Source organism: Marmota marmota, unplaced genomic scaffold, assembly GCF_001458135.2.
Source record: "Marmota marmota marmota unplaced genomic scaffold, marMar, whole genome shotgun sequence".
In the NCBI taxonomy this organism is placed as follows: Eukaryota; Metazoa; Chordata; class Mammalia; order Rodentia; family Sciuridae; genus Marmota; species Marmota marmota.
This window is the reverse complement of record NW_025999987.1, coordinates 280,180-301,393: the sequence shown is the minus strand read 5'-3', so window position 1 is coordinate 301,393 and position 21,214 is coordinate 280,180. Positions and strand designations below refer to the sequence as shown.

At 40.3% G+C, this 21,214-nt stretch overlaps 1 protein-coding gene across 5 annotated transcripts in view; it reads left to right on the top strand.

Annotated features, from left to right (window-relative positions):
* Positions 1–21,214, top strand: part of LOC107160862 (putative uncharacterized protein ZNRD1-AS1) — a 28,035-nt gene that overhangs the window by 2,337 nt on the left and 4,484 nt on the right. For 3 of the 5 annotated variants that reach the window (XM_048806040.1, XM_015507462.2, XM_048806041.1), the window contains exons 2-3: positions 2,016–2,091; positions 2,443–4,733. In XM_048806040.1, coding sequence (XP_048661997.1) covers positions 2,482–3,198 — 717 coding nt within the window. In that variant the 5' untranslated portion in view covers positions 2,016–2,091; positions 2,443–2,481 and the 3' untranslated portion in view covers positions 3,199–4,733. Of the gene's footprint in view, positions 1–687; positions 1,595–2,015; positions 2,092–2,442; positions 4,734–21,214 lie in introns of those variants that run through there. The other 2 variants (XM_048806042.1, XM_048806039.1) reach the window with 2 other exon arrangements.

The following is a 21,214-nucleotide window of genomic DNA, read 5'->3' as shown; positions in this document are numbered from 1 at the left end:
TGCTTTCAAAGTCAGTGAGACCGCTGGTTTCAGTGGCACATGTCTGTAATCCCAGCAGATTGGGAGGCTGAAAGCAGGAGGATGGGAAGTTCAAAGCCAGCCTCAGCAACTTAGCGAGGCCCTAAGCAACTCAATGGGACCCTAACTCTAAATGAAATATAAAAAATGGCTGGTATGTGGCTCAGTGGTAAGCACCCCTGGGTTCAATCCCCAGTACCAAAAAAAATCAATGAGACCAAATATTAGATATCTCCTCCAGTAATATAGGTAAGTCATTATATTTTTAGATATAAATTATAGCTCCCATCTTTTATAAGCCTAAATTTCAAAATCAAAATATTAAAAGTCATATCACATCATAATGGAAATCATGGTTGATTTTCAAATGAGCTGTAGAAATAGTGTTTAGAGGAGGGAAATCACTGACAAAGTAGACCGGAAAGACTTCATGAAGAATTGCGGGGGGGGGGGGGGGAATGTGGCTCAAGCAGGTAGCAGCGCTTGCCTGGCATGCGTGCGGCCCGGGTTCCATCCTCAGCACCACATACAAACAAAGATGTTGTGTCCGCCAAGAAGTAAAAATAAATATTGAAATTCTCTCTCGAAAAAAATTAAAAAAAAAAAAAGAATTGGGGGTTTGGGGGTAGGGTTGTGGCTCAGTGGTAGAGTGATCACCTAGCACACGTGAGGCACTGGGTTTTGATCCTCAGCATCACATAAAAAATGAAATAAAGATACTGTGTCCATCAACAACTAAAAAAATAAATATTAAAAGAATCAGAGGCTTGACTTGTGAAGGACAGATAGCTACCATTTACCATTTACTGAGAACTTCCTATACGTCAAGCATCATGTCAGTCTCTTTACATCTAATTTACATTTGTTTTTATCACCCCGAGAGGTAGTTTTTGGTCTTATATCTTTTATAAATGAGGAAACTGACCTAGGGAGAAGTTAAATGAATTGTCCTGAGTCACATAACTAGGAAGTAATGGAATTAAGATTCAGTTTTAGCCTTGTCAACCTCTAATGTCCATGCCTTTAATCATCAGTGCTATAAAGGGCACAGAGATATATATATCAGGCATCCTCAATGGCTTAGGTATGACCTCACAGTAAACTCAGGCTAGACACATAAACTCAGGGACAACACATAAAAAGTTGGTAGTCTTCACTTGTGTTGCTGTCAGCCTGCCCTATAAGTAAACCAGAGTAACCGTAAATTCCCATCCTGCGGGGTTCAACAGGGAGTGGTCTCGTAATGCATTTAGGGTGAAGGATGATTGCCAACATAAGGAGGACAAGCAGAGGGGTGGACCATCAAATAAAAACAGAATTTCAGTACAAAACTTTAGAGAGCAGAGATGCTGTATGTACTGATAGAGGCACAGAGGGACCGGCTCAAGAAACTGCAGAAAGACAATGAACTGATAAAACCAGAGTCTAGAATTATATCAAAAGACAAAAGAGGCCAGGGGACTGAGCCATCTGAAATAAGTGTAATTGGACAACACGTCACCAAGGAGCCTATTTCTTCCCTCTTGAAACCCCTGATACAAGATTCAGAATGGTTCACATTGAGTCCAGAAGAGAAGTATGCTTTTAATTCATATGAAAGGAAAGATTCTCTTCTTATTAAAAGAGCATTCATTGGGCTGGGGATGTGGCTCAAGCGGTAGCACGCTCGCCTGGCATGCGTGCGGCCCGGGTTTGATCCTCAGCACCACACACAAACAAAGATGTTGTGTCCGCTGAAAACTAAAAAATAAATATTAAAATTCTTTCTTTCTCTCTCTCTCTCAAAAAAAAAAAAAAAGCATTCATTATTCTCCACTATAGGAATGCATTGGCTCCCCACTGCCTGTACAGTCCTGCCTATTAGCAGGTTTTCTCTTTGTGGGAGAAATGTTCCTAGTCTTGGCCAAAATATTTAGGGTCTTTGACCCAGACAATATGTAAGTAGATATGTTAACATCTCCCACATTCTAATCTATCTTTGCTTTTTAATCTTCCAGATTGGCTTGGGCTAAAGCATCTAAAGACCCTAGGATTGCTGCAGATCAACATTCTCCACTGGAGAAAAAGATATTGGTAAATAAGCTATATTCATATCAGACATTTAGGAACTACTCAGAGAAGGAACTTCAGGTGCCCAGTGACACCTTCAGGTAGAAACATTACACACTAGTAATGTTTCCCAGACATTTTCGTAGTTGCAAAGTGAAATATCATTTTGAAGATTCCCAACATTATGTATTTTTAAAGCTAGTTATTGATCATTGGTGGGTACTTAATATTTTATACTTTTGAGAGTAATATTGAACTTATTACATTAAAGTAAATTTAAAAAGCAAGTATTAATAAGGAAGGTAAGCTCCTGTTTAAATATGTTCAAAGGAAAAATATGATCACATTATAAAATTCTGAACCTCACTTTGACAGAATCTAGGTGGCGTGCATACAACAGCAGCAAGACACTTGATGAGTAGGAAATGTCAAGAAGAGTATGAAACACTCTGTAGGGAACAAGCTGTTTCTCTTGACTACTGGCTTTCCAAAGCAGAGTCTTATTATAATAAAAGATTAGTGGAAATGTTGAAAGAAGAGAAGACTGGCAATGAAATGAATACAGAAATGGAGGAGAAAACAACCCAAAGCATAGAGGGACAAAAACAGTACTATTGGGTACCTGAGAGAGAGAGGAAACAGATACAAAGGCACATACATGGAACAGGCCAGGCCAGAGAATTTAAAAGCAAAACATTTAGACAACCAAGACCCCTCAGTGCAACAATATTACCAAAAATTAAGCCAGAAAAGCATAGCATCCCAAAAGCACAGAGAAGAAAGCAGGTAAATGAGAGACAACAGATGCAAATTAAAGATCATCAAGAACGCATGATTCGAGGGAGAGAACTTATAGAGCAAAAACTCAAGGAAAGAATTTTGAGGAAAAGTCAGAGCCAGCTACCTACATATGAGAAGCAAGAGAGAATACAGAAAGAGGTAAAAGAGTTTGAAAGAGTTATTGCATATCCACTTTTCCAGCCTCGCAATAGAAGTCGGATTAAAGTGAATATTCTTATGGAAAAGCATCAGAATACAGAGGAAGTGGATACAATTATAAAGCCACATCAAAGAAGATTCTTGGTTGTGCCACCCTTTTTGAAAAGCCAAATAAGGAAAATAAAAGCTTAGTAAAGTTTCAATGCTTTTGTGATGAAATCATACCTCTTAAATGAACCTTAATTTCTTAAGAGTTGTCTCTGCTAAGGGTGTAGTCATTGTTCCCATTTGTATCACATGCATAAGTATTAAGAAAGTTCTGAACTTGAAAACTTGCTTAGCTATTTTTGGTTGCTTTGTAATCAAGTTGCTTATGCTTTTCAGTGTTCAATTTCCTTATTTGTAAAGTTTGCCTATCCTTTTCAATGTTCAATTTCCTTATTTGTAAAGTGAGGATAATATTTCATAGAATTTATGGGAGGATTGTGATTTTTGTAGAGCATTAATATGTATTAGTTTCCCTCCATGAGGAAGATCTAGCTTGAGTGATGGTGATAAATAAGGAACTTAAAAGGAACTTTTTTCGTCTGCCTCTCTGATTCCTCCTGCTCCCACCCTCAAGATTATCTTGATATTACTATGATTCAAAATACCCCCTTTTACTTAGGTGGATACATTCATACCTTCATCAGAGAACTACTAACTGGGCCCTAAAAACTCTAAATTGTGCCATATAACTTATTGCATGATAAATTTGATTTTAAGAATCTCCTATTTGTAATGCATCATGTTAATTACTGGGGATGAATAAAGAGAAATCCCTGCCATTGAGTAGTTTACAATTAATGGCAAAAATCACTCAGTAAACAGATAACATATATGGTGAGGGTTATGATAGAGGTGTGTACAGAACACTGTACAAGAAAGGACATTAACCCACCTAGATGAGCAGGGTGAAGAAGATGGAAGTCAGAGAAGGTAGTGTTGTAGTCTCACATTTCTTCCAGTTCCACATTTTGTCATTTTCTATCATCCACTTAAGTAAGGCTTTCCCTATTTGTGGATTCACTCAGGGTTAAGCAAACTCAGCCTCTCTCAAACACATGCCACTAGTACTTATTTTAAACCAGAAAGCAAATTTATGAATTTAGTGGAATTTTAATTACCAAGCACGATGTAATTTATTGTTTTCGAGAAAGTCATTTTCTTTCTAGATACCAGAAATTTGTGGAAGCAGTATTCATCATTGGTGAATACAGAACCAGAGAAATGGAAATTGGTTGCCCTAAAGAATATTTTACTTAAGTTGTAGTAATCCTGATGCTCACCCTCTTGTACTACTAGTACTCTCCTGACCATGAATATTTCTAGATCTGTATTGTACAATAGAACTTTCAGCAGCGATAGAAATGTTCTACATCTGGGTTCCTCAGTAGATTAGCCACTGACAAATGTGTCTAATGCAGCCAAAGGAACCAGATTTTTAAATTTTAATTAATTTAAATTTAAATTGCCGCATGTGGCAAGTGACTACCCTATTACACAGTGTAGCACTGGATAGGATAATCCTGGGTTCCAGATTCCAGTACCACCATCAGTTTTTCTGTCTTTGATAGTATTTGCTTCTTTTATTTTCTTTTAGCCTCAAAGGATTGTGAGAACTTACATTATTTTGTAAGCCCAAAAATAATGGGCTTAGAGTGAGTACATAGTAGTTCTTTAAAATTTAAAAAAAATCCAAATGTGTGCTGGGGATGTGGCTCAAGCGGTATCGCGCTCACCTGGCATGCGGGCGGCCCAGGTTCGATCCTCAGCACCACCACATACAAAGATGTTGTGTCTGCTGAAAACTTTAAAAAATAAATAAATAAATATTAAAATTCTCTCTCTCCTCTCTCTCTCTCTTAAAAAAAAAAAAATCCAATTGACCACATGGTAATTGTACATATTTATGGGGTTAGAGAATGATATTTCATTATATGTGTACATTGTATAATAAACAGATCAGGGTAATTAGTATACCTACCACCTGAAATATTTATTGTTTCTTTGTGTTAGGAACATTCAAAAAATTTTTCTAATAGCCATTTAGAAATACCGTTGTCAATGTATTACCTTATTGTGCTGTAGAATATTAGAAGTTATTTCTCCTACTAAACTGCCCATCTGTACCCATTCATTATCCTTTCTCTCCGTGTCTTTTCTCCTCTCTATCCTTTCTAGCCTCTGGCAACCATTATTCTATTCTCTGTTCCTGTGAGATAAACTTTTTAGACTTCACATACAAGTCGAGAGCATGTAGTATTTATCTTTCTGTGCGTGACTTATATTACTTAATTTAATGTTCCATCCATGTTGCCACAAATTATATAATTTCATCCTTTTTATGACCAAATAATATTCTGTTCAGTATATATACCATATCTATTATATTTATTCGCCTTTTAATGGGCACCTAGGTAGATTCTGTATGTTAGCAATTGTGAATAGTATCATAATAAACAGAAGTGCAAATGTCTTTTCGACATACTAATTTTATTTACTTTAGATATATATCCAGTAGTGGGATTGCTGGATGATGCATAGTTCTATTTTCAATTTTTAAGGAACCTCCATATTGTATCTTAATGACTATACCAATTTACATTCCCATCAACAGTGTATGAGAGGTCCTCTTTCTCTGGATCCTTATGAGCATTTGTTATTTTTTTCTTGATAGAAGCTATTCTAATTGGGGTGAGATGATATCTTTTTTTGGTTTCGATTTGCATTGCCATGATGATTAGTGATTCACATAGTTCCTGAGAACATTTGTATATCTTCTTTTTTTTTTTCCTATTCAGAACTCATTTTTATATCCAGATCTTTTTGTTGTTGTTGTTGTGAGTTGTTTGAGTTTTTTATATATTCTGAATATTAGTTATAATGAGTTATAATAATTAGTTATAATGAACTCCTATAAATTGATAAGTAAATTCAAGTCACCTATAAGTTAGTGTGATATTAGTCTCTTGTCTGATAAATAGTTTGCAAATATTTTCTCCCTTTCTATGTGTTGTCTCTTAACTCTATTGTTTTTTTTTTTTTTTGTGTGTGTGTGTGTGTGTGTGCAGAAGAATTTTAATGCCTGTGTTTTTGGGGTCTTATCCAAAAAATATTTGTCCACACCAGTGTCCTAGGCATTTCCTCAGTTTCTCTGTAGTAGCTTTGGGTTTTACATCTTTGATCCATTTCAAGATTTTTTTTTCTACTACATATTGAACCCAGGGGTGCGTAACCACTGAGCCACATCACAGTCCTTTTTATTTTATTTATTTTATGTTATTTTATTTTATTTAAATTTATGACAGGATCTCACTAAGTTGCTTAGTGCCTCACTAAGTGGCTGCGACTGGCTTAGAACTTGAGATCCTCCTGCCTCAGCCTTCCAAGCCAGTGGGATTATAGGTCTGTGCCACTTCACCCAGCTCAAGTTCATTTTTGTATGTGATATAAGATTTGTGCCTAGTTTTATTCTTTCGCAAATGAATATTCAGTTTTCCTAGTACCATTTGTTTAAAATATCATCCTTTCTCAAACGTGTATTTTTGGTACCTTTGTTAAAAATCTGTTGTGGATTTATTTCTGGGTTCTCTACTCTGAAGCATTGGTGTACATGTCTCTTTTTATGCCAGTATCACACTATTATGATGGCAGTAAAATAGTATGTTTTGAAGTCAAAATTTGCTCATTATTACTTTGGCAATTCTGGGGTTTTTGTGGTTCCATAAAAATTTAAGGAGTATCAGGCACAGTTTCATACACCTGTAATCCCAGCGGCTCTGGAGGCTGAGGCAGGAGGATCCGAAGTTCAAAGCTAGCCTCAGAAACTTAGGAAGCCCTATACAACTTATCAAGACCCTGTCTCTAAATAAGATATTAAAAGGGATGGGGATGTGGCTCAGTGGTTAAGCACCCCTGGGTTCAATCCCTGGTCCCACCTCCCAAATTTAAGGAGTGGTTTCTTTTTATTTTTCTGAAGAATGTCATGGGTATTTTAAGAGGGATTGCATTGAATCTGTAAATCACTTTGGGTAGCGGGGACTTTGTAACAAAATAAATACTTCCAGTCTGTGAACATTAAATGTCTTTTCATTTTATGTGTGTGTTCTCTTCAATTTCTTGTAGTAGTATTTTATGCTTTCCATTACATAGAGTTCTTTCACCTCCTTGCTTAAATTTATTTTCAGGTGTTTTATTCTTTTTGTAGCTGTCATAAATAGGACTGATTTTTTTTTTGCTACTCCATTTGTGTGTGTGTGTGTGTATACACACACACACACACACACACACTCTTTTTGTTTGCAAAGGTTCTGCTGATAAATCTGCGTTTAATTGAATGGAGATTCCATTATATATGACTTGATATTTTTCTCTTAATGCTTTTAGAAATCTCTTTGTTGTTGACTTTTGATAGCTTGCTTATAATATACCTTGAAGAGGATCCCCTTTGGTTGAGTTTATAATTGGGATCCTTTGAGCTTTGTGAGCCTGAATGTGCATATCTCTCCCAAGAATTGGGCAGTATCAACTCTTATTTCATTACATATGTTTCTGTATCTTTTTACAACTCTTTTTCCTCTGGAATTCCCAAAATTCAGATGTCTATTTAATAGTGTCTGATAGGTTCTCAGGCTCTTTCTTCTTTAGTCGTTCTTTATTCTTTATCTTTTTCTTCTTGACTGGGCTCAGAAACCAAAAGATCTGTTATTAAGGTTCAATTTTTTTTTTCTTCATACTTGTAATCCCAGCTGCTGTCTAGAGGCTAAGGTAGGAGAATCACAAGTTTTAAGTCAGCCCGGGCAACTTAGAGCCCGTTTCAAAATTTTTAAAATTGAAAGGATTGGGATATAGAGCACCCCTAAGTTAAAACCTCAATACCATAAGTTTTTTTTTCTGCTGCTTCATCTAGTCTATTGTTAGGGATCTGACATATATTTTTTAAATTTTTCATTCACTGAATTTTTCATTTTTCAAGATTTTTGTTTGGTTCTTTTTTTATGTTGTCTGTCTTCTTGTTGAATTTCTCATTCAGATCATGAATTGTTTTCCTGACTTCACTAAATTGTTTGTATCTCTTGTATCTCACTGAGCTCCCTTTAGATCATTATATTTAATTCTTTTTCAGACAATTCATAAATTTCCTTTGGGGGAAATTCTGTTACTAGAGAATTATTTTATTCCTTGCTTCTCATACTTCTTGTTCCTTATATTGATATCTATGATTATAGTGCAACAGCCACTTTTTCCCTCCAGCCAGTGACAGAGAGGCTTTTTCTTGTGGATTAGTGCTAGAGTATGTGTGGTATATTGGGTTTGATTTTTGAGTACAATCATTAGTGTGGCATCTGTTCAGTTGTAATCCTCAATGTGTCAGTGACAGAGAGTGTGGGTGTTTATGACTGGTATGGCATGATATAGTTTTGCTGAGGGTAAGGCCACCATCTACTGGCTTTCAGGCTGAGAATGGGCAACTGCAGGCACTGTGGACTGGTAACTGTATGATGGGTTCTCTGGAGGGCAGGGTGGCCATCTTCTGGGTGGTGGATTACACTCGGGACATGTGGTGCTGCAGGCTGCCTGGCTATCTGGTATACTCTTGGAGAGAGGGGCACCACCTAGCTGTGTGTTGGGCAGTTCTAAGTGCATGAGGACATGTTGGACTAGCTGGCTGTAAAGCAAATTCATGGTGAGGGTGTCAGGGCAGTCACCCAGATGGCTATCAAATGGGCTCAGGTGCATGGAGATGCTACAGGCCATTCAGCTTTATGGCAAATTCATCAAGTATGGGGTTGCATTCTAAATGATTATCAGGCCTGACTCAGGCATATAGGTGCTCTGAGCTAGCCAACCATTTGTTGGGTTCTCAGTGGGGAAGGGCCACCCTTGACTGGCTCTCAGGTCACTCACAGGTACTCCTGACTGGCTGTCAGGTGACTCACAGGTACTCTTGGCTCTGTTAGATCAACCAGCTATAGGGATATGGAGCCAACACCTGGCTTGCTGAAGGGCTGGGTGTAGGTGCATGCAGGCCACAACTGTGTGTTTAATCCCTTCTGTGCAAGTCTGTCCTTTCCCATGGGATGGGGCACAACGTGGGTTTGGATTCAGGGTCTTGGCCTTTCTGCTGGGCTTACACTCTTGAGCAGCTGAGGTCATAGTGCTACAGCCACCTTTGTGAGCATCCTGGAATAAGAGTACAGTCTTAAGAATAGAGATACACTCTGACTACTAGGGAAGGGTACATTCTAGCAGTAGGTCTGGTTTTCAAATGGCACCAAGCCATAGCAGCTTAGGTCACTGGGGAAGGGGTGTATGTAATATGTGACCTCCTACTCTGTGACAATATATCCATGTGAACTACAGGCAACTCCCCAGACTGTTTGAAGTTTGGTCTCCTGTGCTATTGTCTGCAGAGGCAAATTGGGACCATTGGGGGTCTCCAGCTTTCCCTTTTCCATAAGGAGAAGTTAGTTTTGGCTCCCAGAGTATCTGGGTGAGGAAGGCAGTGTGTAAGAGGAAGGGTACCTTGCTTTTCTTCTGTGGTGCTATATTGGATTTTCATGCTTCACAGGGATCTCACCCCAGTTAAAATAATAATAAATAAAATATACACTTTCCTTATCTCCTTGAGATAAGGGATACTAAAGTGCTTTGTAGGGTCTTTGGGTATAGCTTAGTGGTAGAGTTCTTGCCTAGCATGTAGGGAGGTTCTGGGTTCTATTTCCAGCATTTTCTGTCCCCCCCCCCAAAAAAGGAAAAGTGATTCATAAAATGCCACACAGTGTCATGAATCCATGAATCATTATTGCCCTTTTATCCATTGTCTTCCCCTAATTTTATTATTTTTGAAACTGGTCTCTAACTGCTGGGTACAAGCCATCCTCCTACCTCAGCCTCCCAAGTAGTTGGTAATACAATAAGTAGGTGTGTTCTTCCCCTTTTTCATACTGTACTATGAACTTCTACCAGAATCAAGTTTATAATGCAAAAGGAAGAAGAAAAGAGGGAAGTTACTAAACTAGGAAAAACTGCAAACCTTGGGGAATTTAGGCTGAACAATAAGAGTGTCTAAGTTTTGCCAAGTGCTTGTCAATTATTTGAAATATCTAGGCATAGGATACTGTGTTAGGTAGGATCTGGGATAAACCTGCATATTATGGCAAGTCAATACTTAAGAGGTAAAGATAGGATTTATTTAGTAATTCCAAATATTTAATTTTATTAAGCAGGTACTGTATTAATGCCAATGATAGAAGGATCAGTAAGAGGCCTTCCTTGGCTCGGTAACAACTTGAAATCTGGTGAAGAAAGAAATAATTACATTGCAAGAAGGAAATAGTTAACAGAAATAATGGAGAATTGCTCAATTCTTCAGAATGGAGCTAAAGAGCCTCTTAGGAAATCTTTGGAGAAGAGGTAAACACTTTTTTGAACTGAAGAATGGAAAGTTTGATTAGAGGTGAGAAAGAAAGAAAAAAATCTAGGTATAAATGACCTACAAGCATAGCAAGGCCCTAAGCAACTTGGCGAGACCTGACTCAAAATAAAATGTAAAATAGCTGGAGATATGACTGAGTGGTTAAGGACCCCTGTGTTTAATCTCCAGTACCAAGAAAGAAAGAAAGAAAGAAAAGGCGGGCAGGGAGGGAGGTGAAGGGAAGGGAAGGAAAGGGAAGAAAAGGAAGAAATATGAGTATTAGCATTTTAAAACATTAAAAAAATTTTTTTGTTGTTGCACATGGACACAATGCCTTTATTTTGTTTATTTATTTTTATGTGATGCTGAGGTTTGAACCCAGGGCCTCACACATGCTAAGCAAGTGCTCTACCACTGAGCCATAACCCCAGCCCTTTAAAACATTTTTTAAATTTATTCATTTGTTCTAATTAGTTATACATGACAGCAGAATGCAATTCAATTCATAGTATTCAAATGGAGCACAGTTTTTCACTTCTCTAGTTGTACATGAAGTAGAGTCACACCATTCTTGCAATCCTACATGTACCTAGGGTAATTATGTCCATCTCATTTCACCATCTTTCTTTCTTTTTTTTTTTTTAAGAGAAAGAGAGAGAGAATTTTTTTTAATATTTATTTTTTAGTTTTCGGTGGGCACAACATCTTTGTTTGTATGTGGTGCTGAGGATCGAACCCGGACCACACGCATGCCAGGCGAGCGTGCTACCGCTTGAGCCACATCCCCAGCCCTCACCATCTTTCTTACCCCCATTCCCCTCTCCTCCCATCCTCCCCTTTACCTTTTCCAAAGTTCCTCCATTCATCTCATGCCTGCCCCCATTATAGATCAGCATCCACTTTTCAGAGAAAACATTTGGCATTTGTTTTTTGGGGGGGATTGGCTTATTTCACTTAGCATGATATTTTCTAACTCCATCCATTTACCTGCAAATGCCATAATTTCATTCTCTTTTAATGCTGAGTAATATTCCATGTATATATACTGTAAGATCAGGAGAGGCGGGCAGTGACCAAAGGAGGCAGATTTAAAAAGGCTGCCGAATAAGGCTTTATTTGAAATATCACTCCTGGGCAGAACTCAATCAGACCGACACAGTGGACAGGAGAAGGGTCTGAGGAGAAACCGCGTGGAAGCTTGACTAGACTGGACTTTTATGGGACTTACAGCAGGAAGGGAAGGGTTTGGGACAGGAAAAGTATTCTAAGGAAATTTGTCTTGGAGCCAGCAAAAACTCTAAAGTGTTTTTAGAGTCCCTATTCCCATTGGAGTTGGTCAGGAGAGTTGGCTGAGCTCCAGGATTGGCCAGGGGGGTCCTGCTGATTGACAGGCATTAGTCAGGAGATCTCGCTGATTGACAGGAGTTTCTGTTGGCACTTGATTGATATTTCTTTCCCGTGCAGGCTGCTTTGTTCTAAGTCACCGCCACCAACCTGACATATACCACAGTTTCTTTATCTATTCTTCTATTGAAGGGTCTCTAGGTTGGTTCCACAGTTTAGCTACTGTGAATTGTGCTAATATAAACATTGATGTGGCTGCGTCACTGTAGTATGCTGTTTTTAAGTCCTTTGGGTATAGACCGAGGAGTGGGATAGCTGGGTCAAATGTTGGTTCCATTCCAAATATTATAAAACATTTTGGCAACTTGAACCCAAATATCTAAAATTGGTGGTTACATGCAAAAATTATATAATTTCCTTCCAATTTTTGACTCACTATCAATCTAGGAGAATTATAAACTAAAACCATGGCTTCAGGTTATTGTGACCTACCATGGTAAAGCTATTTTGACCAATAAATATTATTTTGAACAAAAAAATCTATATAGCACAGCTGACTGGTGGTTACTAAGAATGGTCATCTATTCCCTTTTTGCTGGCTCAAAGACAAATTTCCTTAGAATACTTTTGTATTAGGAGATGAAACAGATTTTTTTTTCACTTCACCTTTACTCTCATTATCTTGCTCAGGCTGGAATTGAACTTGATTTTTTTAAAATTTTAAATAGGGATTGAGCCCAGTGGCACTTTACCACTAAGCTACATACCCAGCCTTGTGTGTGTGTGTGTGTGTGTGTGTGTGTGTGTGTGTGTGAGAGAGAGAGAGAGAGAGAGAGAGAGACTCTCTTCCTAAGTTGCTGAGGTTGGCTACGAGCCTCTTCTGAAATCTTATAGGATCTTTTAATCCTATAAAGGCACAAGAAATTTTGAATAATCATTTCACTACCCCCAAAATACCACTCTTATTTCTTTGGTAAGTATAGAATGGTATAGAAAAAAGCTGTACCTCAAAATAGATTATCAAGGGTGTAAGCTCCTTGCTTAGCATCTGGATGGCCATCTTAAGTGACAGTCGCCATTTTAAGAAAAATTTCACTTTCCGGCCTAGGGAATTTCTGAGAAAGGCGCTCAACACTCCCTCACACCAACCCCTCCCTTAACCATCTGCATTAGGACCCACCCAGCTCTAATCCCTGACCTGCCCCATAAAAGTCCTGAACCCCAATCCTGTTTTGCCTCTCTCCATCTATGGAGAGATGTGCCTTTTATTTGTCAGCTCTGACAAATAAACTCTCATGTGTGCCTGGTCTCCATCTTTCATTTCTTGCTCGCCAGCCTTGCAGTTCCTCGCTTTTCTTTCAGAGAATGAGTGGAAAGATGTCATTTGTCATGAGTTGAACAATCAAATCTCATTTGTGAGAAAGGCCCAAGTAGCCCTGATGTCAGTATGAGAGAACATTATGCTGCAGCTGCCATACAGCAGCCTTTAGTCTGAGGTTTCATTAGTAAAGATACTGTTTGTAAAATAGGAAGGTGCTTTATACCAATCATTCATTCAGTTAACATTTTTTGAGTACTACTTACATGGCGTATACTTTTTGCAATCAGGAAGATCAGTGAATTAAAAAAATAACAGCATTCCTCTCCTAAAATGACACGTGTCTCCCTTCTCTGCTGTTAACAAGTTAATGGCTCTCCTATTTTGGGGAACTATATTGGCTAAAGAAGTGACTTGGATTTGAAAAGACTCTAGGGAGTCTGCCACCTGCTCAATTCAATTCTTGGGAGAGTTTATAGTAAAGATGGGTGGCTATACCTATTTCTACTACCCCGTGCTAGCTGCTGCCAATATGCCTGATCCAATGAGGAGTGGAGCGAGGATTGCTCTTTTGAGTCTGGGACGTTCAAGTGGCATCCAGGAGGGGGAGGAAAGGACAAGTTCACCCTCCCCTTCAGAGAATATGGTTATATCAGGTGTGAGGAGGACAGGGAGGCAGAAGGTGGGAATAGGGGGTATTAGGCAGTGAAGAATGGAGCTTCTGCAGGGGAAGAAAATGCCAGGTTGGCTTTGGAGTGGCTGGGTGACATTGTAGGTTTTGTTACACAGATCACTGTTAGGTAACATAGTGGAGTAGAGACATAGGTAGGGGAGGGTACAGCAAAGTAGGAGACATTGGAATAAAGTAGCTGTGAGGAATGACATGAGGAATTGGTGAAGAGAGAGAATAAACTGGAAGTCCATGGAGAAGGGATAGGGTTTTCTATCAATGAGCCATGGGTAAGAGAGATGCAGAGCCAGCAGTCAGAAATATAAAATGGATTAGAATTGTTAAGAACTTGTGAGATTGTGTTGAGAAATGTGAGCAGAGGGGGTCTAGGGTTTAGTAGTGTTTTTGATGGTTTGAGCTACGTTGTGTATTGGCTTGTCAACCGGTTGGATATAGGCCTTAATAATTTTGATTATTCCTGCTGGATCTTTGCCCTGCTCATCTATACAGACCCCAGTCTTGACAGAAGAGTCACAGAGCAGATTTTGAGTGTCAGGGATGGTATATTGTACGGGGTTACATTGGTTACTTTTACATTTGTGGAGGGGCCACTCCCCAACTAGGACAATAAGCCTCATCAGGGCTACCTTTGCAAGCTGAAAGCATTTGTTTGTGTCTGAAGCATATATATTTATGTTGGGAAGCACATTCTCATTCCCAACCAAGGGAGTAGCACCCTGTGATGAAATCTTGTGGTATGGTGATTGGGCAGGCGTTAAATTAGAGAACAATAGGAGTGTTGGGTGTGCTATCCCAGCAGGTGGAATTAAGAAGAGTTGGTGTGCCCCAGGTTTTTGAACCTGGAATTGCCAAGAGCCTAACATTTTGGAGTACATAGGAGAGAAAAAGAGAATAGAAGTAAGGAAGAGAAATAAGAGATTTCTTCTGAGAATGAGACCCATGCCTGAAATTGGGCTGGGGAAGATATAGAACAAGGGAAATATTGTTGTTCCATGGACAGGATATGAACAAAAGACTAGTAATGGTACCAAGAGTGCATGGACTTATTGTTCCTCTGAGATCCATTGTAATCTGATTGTAGTGGGATTTGTTTTAGCTGCAGAGTACCTGGGACCCAGAAGGGGAAGAAGAGGCAGAAGTGACAGGCCATTGGCCGGGACCAGTTTAACCTTGCGGAGATGAAACCATGAGGGTCTTCCAGCAACTTTAATGGCCATCAGGGTAGTCAGGAGAACTTGGAATGGTCCTATCCATTTGGGGGATAGAGGGGAAGGATGAAGATTGAGATATACCCAGTCCCCAGGATGAAGGTGATAGGTAGTCAGTGGAGAGGAGTATTGTGGTTGTGGGAGGACCCTGTCCACATGTTCATGTTCATGGAACAAATGTCGCATTAGAGAAAGAGTGAGAAAGTAGTCACTGAGAGGACTAACAGAAGCAGATCCTAGGAGGAAAGAGTGGCTATACATAAGTTTAAAAGGGCTAATAAAAGAAGGGGAATATGGAGTAGCTCTCTAGCACATTAGGGCCAAAGGTAGAAGGATGGTCCAGGGTTGCTTTGACTCTAGGGACAGTTTAGTGAGTTGGGATTTAAGGAGAAATTTAGCTCTTTGTACTATTGCTGAGGACGGAGGATGATAGGAATGTGTAGCTTCCAGGAAATATTAAGGGCGGATGCCACCTGATGGGATTTCTGAGAAATGAAGGAGGGACCATAGTCAGTCTGAAGTGAGCGGGCGGGGGGTGGGGCAAATCTGGGAATAATTTCTTCCAGAAGAACTTCAGTGATGGTGGCCGAATTTTCAGTAGTTGTTAGGAAAGCCTCTATCCATCAGAAAAAGTGAGGAGGTATTTGGTCTTTTTTTGTGGGGGGGCATGTGAGTAAAATAGAGTTGCCAGTCCTCTCCAGGAGTATGGCTTTGAGCATGATGGGTAGGAAAGATGGGAGGCCAGGAGCCATCTTGTGCTGAGGTGATGGCACATATGGAGCATTTTTCAGTGACCTCACAGAGATTTGGGAGTGGCTGGGGGTGAAAGAAAAGGGGCCAGAGGAGGTAGAGGTTTTGAAACCAGTGTGAAAGGAGATAAGGATCTGAGTGAGGACAGTGAGAAGCTGTTCCTGTGGGAGCACTTATTTTCTATTAATCTTTAACCAGGGACCTTCTGTTGTGACACCTGTGTTTGTAATAAATAAATTGTGTTCCTCCAGTAGATAATGAGGGGTTATTAAAGGAGTAAGAAAGAGTTGGGTATTGGGTGGACCAGAAAGTGCTGCTGCTTTGGCTTCTTGATCAGCTCTATTATTCCCTTATGTAATAGGAGAGGAGTCAGTTTGGTGACTTTTACAGTGAAAGATCCCTATTTTGGAAGGAAGGTGAGCCACTTTAAGCAGCTCAAGGATTAGTGGCCAATTAACAATGGGAGTACCTTTGGTTGATAAGAAACCTCTTTCTTTCCATATGGCAGAATGTGATAGGAGAATGTGAAAGGCATGCTTTGAATTGGTATAATGTTAAAGGATTTCCTTTTGCTAATTTTATGGCTTGGGTAATGGCTATAAGTTCAGCCTTTTGGGAGGATGTGCCCAGGGGAAAGATTGTGCTTCTATGATATCAGTGCAGGAGACAATGGCATAGCCTGCATGTCACTGCATTTGATGGATGAAGGAACTCCCATCAATGAACCATGAGAGGTCAGAGTCGAATTGTGGTCCTTCCTGTATATGGGAGGGATAAGGGAGAAATTCATCCAGGACTTCTCAACATGAGTTTGTAACTGGTAGTTGAGGATTAGGAACAAATGTAGCAGGGTTGAAGGATGGACAAGAGTGTAAAGACAGTGTAGGGTCTTCAGTGAAAGAGACTTGGAGAAGTAGAATGTTAGAGAGGGCCATACTCTGAAGAGCTTTGTGGGTCAGGAGGTCAGAAAGATGATGGGGGGAGAAAATGTGTGGTGTGTTATCTGAAGGTGAGTTTCTTGCTCTCCTGGGCTAACAGAGCAGTGATCCCAAGAGCGTAGAGACAGAGAGTCCAAGCCCTGGTGGTAGGGTCAAATTGTTTGAAGAGATGTGCCACAGAGGCAAAGGAGGGTTCCTTCTGTTGTCCCAGAACACCCGGGCAGGGCTAAGCCCTGTCTTTCCGTAACATAGAGAAGAAAAGGTTGGGAGAGATTGGGGAGACTAAGTGCAGGTATGATAATGAGGGCCTTCTTTAGGGATTCGAATGGAGTAGAGATGGGTTTAGAAGGATCAGGGGCTCTTTAGAATCTCCCTTTGCTGCCTCATATAAAGATTTGGCCAGCAGGCCAAAATTGGGAACCCAAAGGTAGAAAAACCTGCGATACCCAGGAAGGAGAGTATGTCTGCCTTTGTGGTGGGGGTGGTAGATGGGAAATAGCTGACTTGTAATCAGTGTGAGGGAGTGAGATGGACAGAGTTTTTAGATATTTGTGCTTTTGATGGAGAAACACGGTACCCTTTCTTCACCAGGAAATTAAGGAAGGGTAATGGTGTGATTTTGAGAGTTCTAAAAGGTGGGACTGCAGAGAAGGAGATCATGCACATATTGTAGGAGAAGAATAGGTGACAGGGAAAGAGGAAAGATTCTCAGCAAGTACTTGGTCAAAGAAATGGGGATTGTCTCGAAATCCCTCCAAGAGGACTGTCCAAGTGAGCTGTTGGAAATGATGAGTATCTGGGTCAGTCTATGTAAAGGCAAAGATATCTTATGAGTCAGAATGTAATGGGATAGAAAAAGGAGTCTCAGAATGTAGACTGTAAAGTAAAAGGTGTCATTAGGGATGAGAGACAATAGAGTATAAGGGTTGGGAACTACTAGATGAAAAGGACTGCCTCATGGATGATGTGGAGTTCTTGGACTAAACAATAAGATATGTTGGGGTTTTTAATGAGTAAGATGGGGGTGTTAAAAGGAGAGTGTATAAGGTGAAGGAGACCTTTTTAAAGATCTGTTATGATGGGGTTTTAGCTCTTTAAAGTGATTCAGGGAAATTGAATATTGAGACTGACATGGGAAGAGAGGTCCTTCAGGGATATGTGGGTGGGCATATGGGGAGATGCAATAACTGGATGGGTCAGATCCCAAGTTTGAGGGTGGACTAGGTGTGGAGACAGGGGGTGGAGGAGCTGGGTTACTCAGGGCCAAAGAAAGAAGTAATGTAGTGTGTGTGGAAGGGAAAAAGGGAATTGGCAAGAAGAGGAGGGAGAAAGATCTGTAGCCCCCAGGGTGGGTTGTTCTGTATCGGGACTTATGAAAGGGAAATGAAGTGTAAGGGAGGCTTGAAATTTGGAGAGGAGATCTCATCCCTTTAAGGGAGAGGGGCAATAAAGTATAAATAAAAAGGAATGGGTAAAAAAGAGTTCCCTCAGTGTTGCATCATAGAGGGTTTATCTCCTGGCAGGTCTCAAAAAAGGTGGTTATTTTTGACAAGCTTAGAGAAACTACCCAAGAACCTAATAAGAATCTAGCCCAATTTCTCTCTCATCTTACAGAGCCTCTTCAATGCTATACTAAAGTAGGCTGGAAGTTATTCCCTCTACCCTGACTGTAGAGGTTTTGGAGGGCTGAGTTGGTCACCAAAATTTTGGACAAAGCTGAAAAAGTTGCTCCCGTATCAATGAGGAAAGAGATTGGCCTAACTTAAACAGTGGAGGTAACCCTGGGCTCCATGTGGCTAATGGTCATGGGGCAGAGAGTCCTGGGCACCTTCACTCTCAGAGGCTAGTCCTATAAAGTTAATTAGGGAGGATGAAAAGGGAAGGTTTGGCTCCTCACCTTGTTGGGTAAAGGGACAATCAACTCCCCAGTGTCCATCCCTTTTGCATTTAGGGCAAGGGCCAGGTGGCAGTCTGGGATTAAGGCATGCATGGGCCCAGTATTTTTCCTGTTCTTCTTGTTTTGTTGAAACAAGGTCCAAGAGGTGCCTTATATTGCCCTTTGTTGGAAGTTGTATCCATGGATTTGCCTTGCACAGCCTGTGATAAAACTTGAAATTTGGTTTTATCACTTTTCTCTTTATCTGTTTTTTGTTGTTCTTTTCAATAATTTAAAAACCTTAAAGGCAGTATTAAGAATGGTTGGTTAGGGGGATTGCGGGCCTTCCTCTAACCTCTTAAGTTTTTTCTGAATGTCTGGGGAAGATTGGGAAATAAGATGAGCATTAGAATGATAGTGCCATCTGGAGATTGTGGGTCTACTTTAGTATAGTGTTGAAGAGCCTCTGTAAGATGAGAGAGAAATTGGGCTGGATTCTTATTAGGTTCTTGGGTAGTTTCCCTAAGCTTGTCAAAAATAACCACCTTTTTTGAGACCTCCTAGGAGACAAATAACCATCTGGCCTTTTAGTGTATGGCCATTGGTTTGATAATCCCAGTTAGGCTCTTCTGAGGGAACTGTGGTAGTTCCAACAGGATAGGCAGGATTGGTTCTATGTGTCTTATCTGCATGTGCTTGGGTGCAGCCCAAATCCTGTGTATTCCACAGGAGGGTAGAATAGAGAATGATATAGACGTGGTGCCGTGTAAGATCATAGGACTGGGTAAGGTATTGGAATACTTTAGTATAGGAATCTGTGGAACAAGAACCCAAACACTTCTCGATTTGGGGGAGGTCAGTGAATAAGATGGGAACTCAAACACATAGGATGCCTTCAGCTCCAGCCACCTCCCACGATGGTAAGAGGGGGGCTGTTGAAGCTGCCCAGTGGGGCCCCCAAGAATGGGTATGAAGAAGGGAAAAGAAGGAAGAGAGGCAGGTGTAGGAGATGTGGTATTGAGGTCAAGAGAAGGGAAATGGGGATGAAGGACAGGATTGGACAGGGAAGACGGGTCCCTGTTTAGTGAAGGTATATCTGAGTGAGGTATATCTGATGAAGGTGTGGCTGGGTGAGGCCATAAAGAAGCATACATGAAGGTCAAAAAAGTGAAGAGTGATCTTGTGGGTTGAAAGTGGGAAAATCACTAGGATTGGGAGGTGAAAGGGTTAAGAGAGAGTGATCAAGGAGGACATGTGCAGGGAAGCAGGACTGACACAAAGAGGTACTAGAAGAAAGAAAAGAGAAGGTCAATTTCCCCTATAGTACAAGCAAGAAAGAAGTGGGAAACCATTGGATTTTTAATTTATGTTGAATATGGACTTTGCATTTCCAGGTGAATTAAGTCTTGAGTATAAGAAAGAGTAAGGAGGACACCAAAAATTTCTAACTGTGAAAGTAGATGGATAGAGCTGCTGTTAGCAGAGATGGGGGAGATGTGAGAAGGAGCATACTTAAGGTATTTAAGGAGCTGGTGTCACAGGCACTGGGTACAGGAGATGTTGAATCTCAGATGTCCATTTGGAATGAAAATGAAGCAGTCAATTGGGCAACTGGTCAGATGAGTTTGCAGACACTCAGGAGAAAATATGAGGCTTGAAAATAGATTTGGGGGGCTGGGGATGTGGCTCAAGCGGTAGCGCGCTCGCCTGGCATGCGTGCGGCCCGGGTTCGATCCTCAGCACCACATACAAACAAAGATGTTGTGTCTGCCGAAAAAAACTAAACAATAAACATTAAAAAAAAAAAAAAAGAAAATAGATTTGGGCTGAGATGTTGAATAAATTATATTTAAAACCTTAAAATGAATAAAACCACTAAAAGAGTGGTTGGCTGTAGAAGATAAAGGAAACAAGTATTGAACCCTGAATCCTCCAGTGCTAAGTGACCTGCACAGTTCTGTGTTATGTGTGTTTGTTTCTATTGCCTGACTGCCTCCACTCCAACACCCTGGCAAGGGAACTAATTCCCCAATCTGGGGTTGTCAGACCCAATCTGAGGGGGATATTCCCCCAATCTGTTTGTTTGAAGGGAAGGCCCCAGTTGGCTTGGGACCAGCACCCCACTTCCGTTTATGTTGACAATCTGAAAAGGGAATTTGTATCTTTGTGTGTCTTTTTGTCTGTGTCTCTGTTAAGTGTGATGGCATTGTTTTACTTTGGACAGATGCAGTGTCCCAAGTTCTGATCTTCCTTAGATGTGTGGAGGTAACTTTAGCTAAATTTTAGCCTGAAAATGTCCCTGGTATGCTTCTCCTGCTTCCCTGAAAGGGACCAAAAGTCAATAGAACTGCCAGCTTTTCTGTTCTCTCTTTTACACCCCTTTTAGCTGTGTTTTCAAGAACTTTGATAAGCTTTACCCCCCTTTGTTAAGTAGGATTAAGGAAGCAATGTTTTCTTCCCCTAGTTAGCTGACTTGAGTACACCCACTGTTGGGGGAAATGCCTGCTTGGGATCTAAGAATTTGATATCTCCCCTTTTCTTTTTCTCAAAACCCTGTCCTCATTATTAAATTGGCATTAATTGGCTTCAAGGACAGGAACCGAATTTTGACCCCCCCCCCCCCC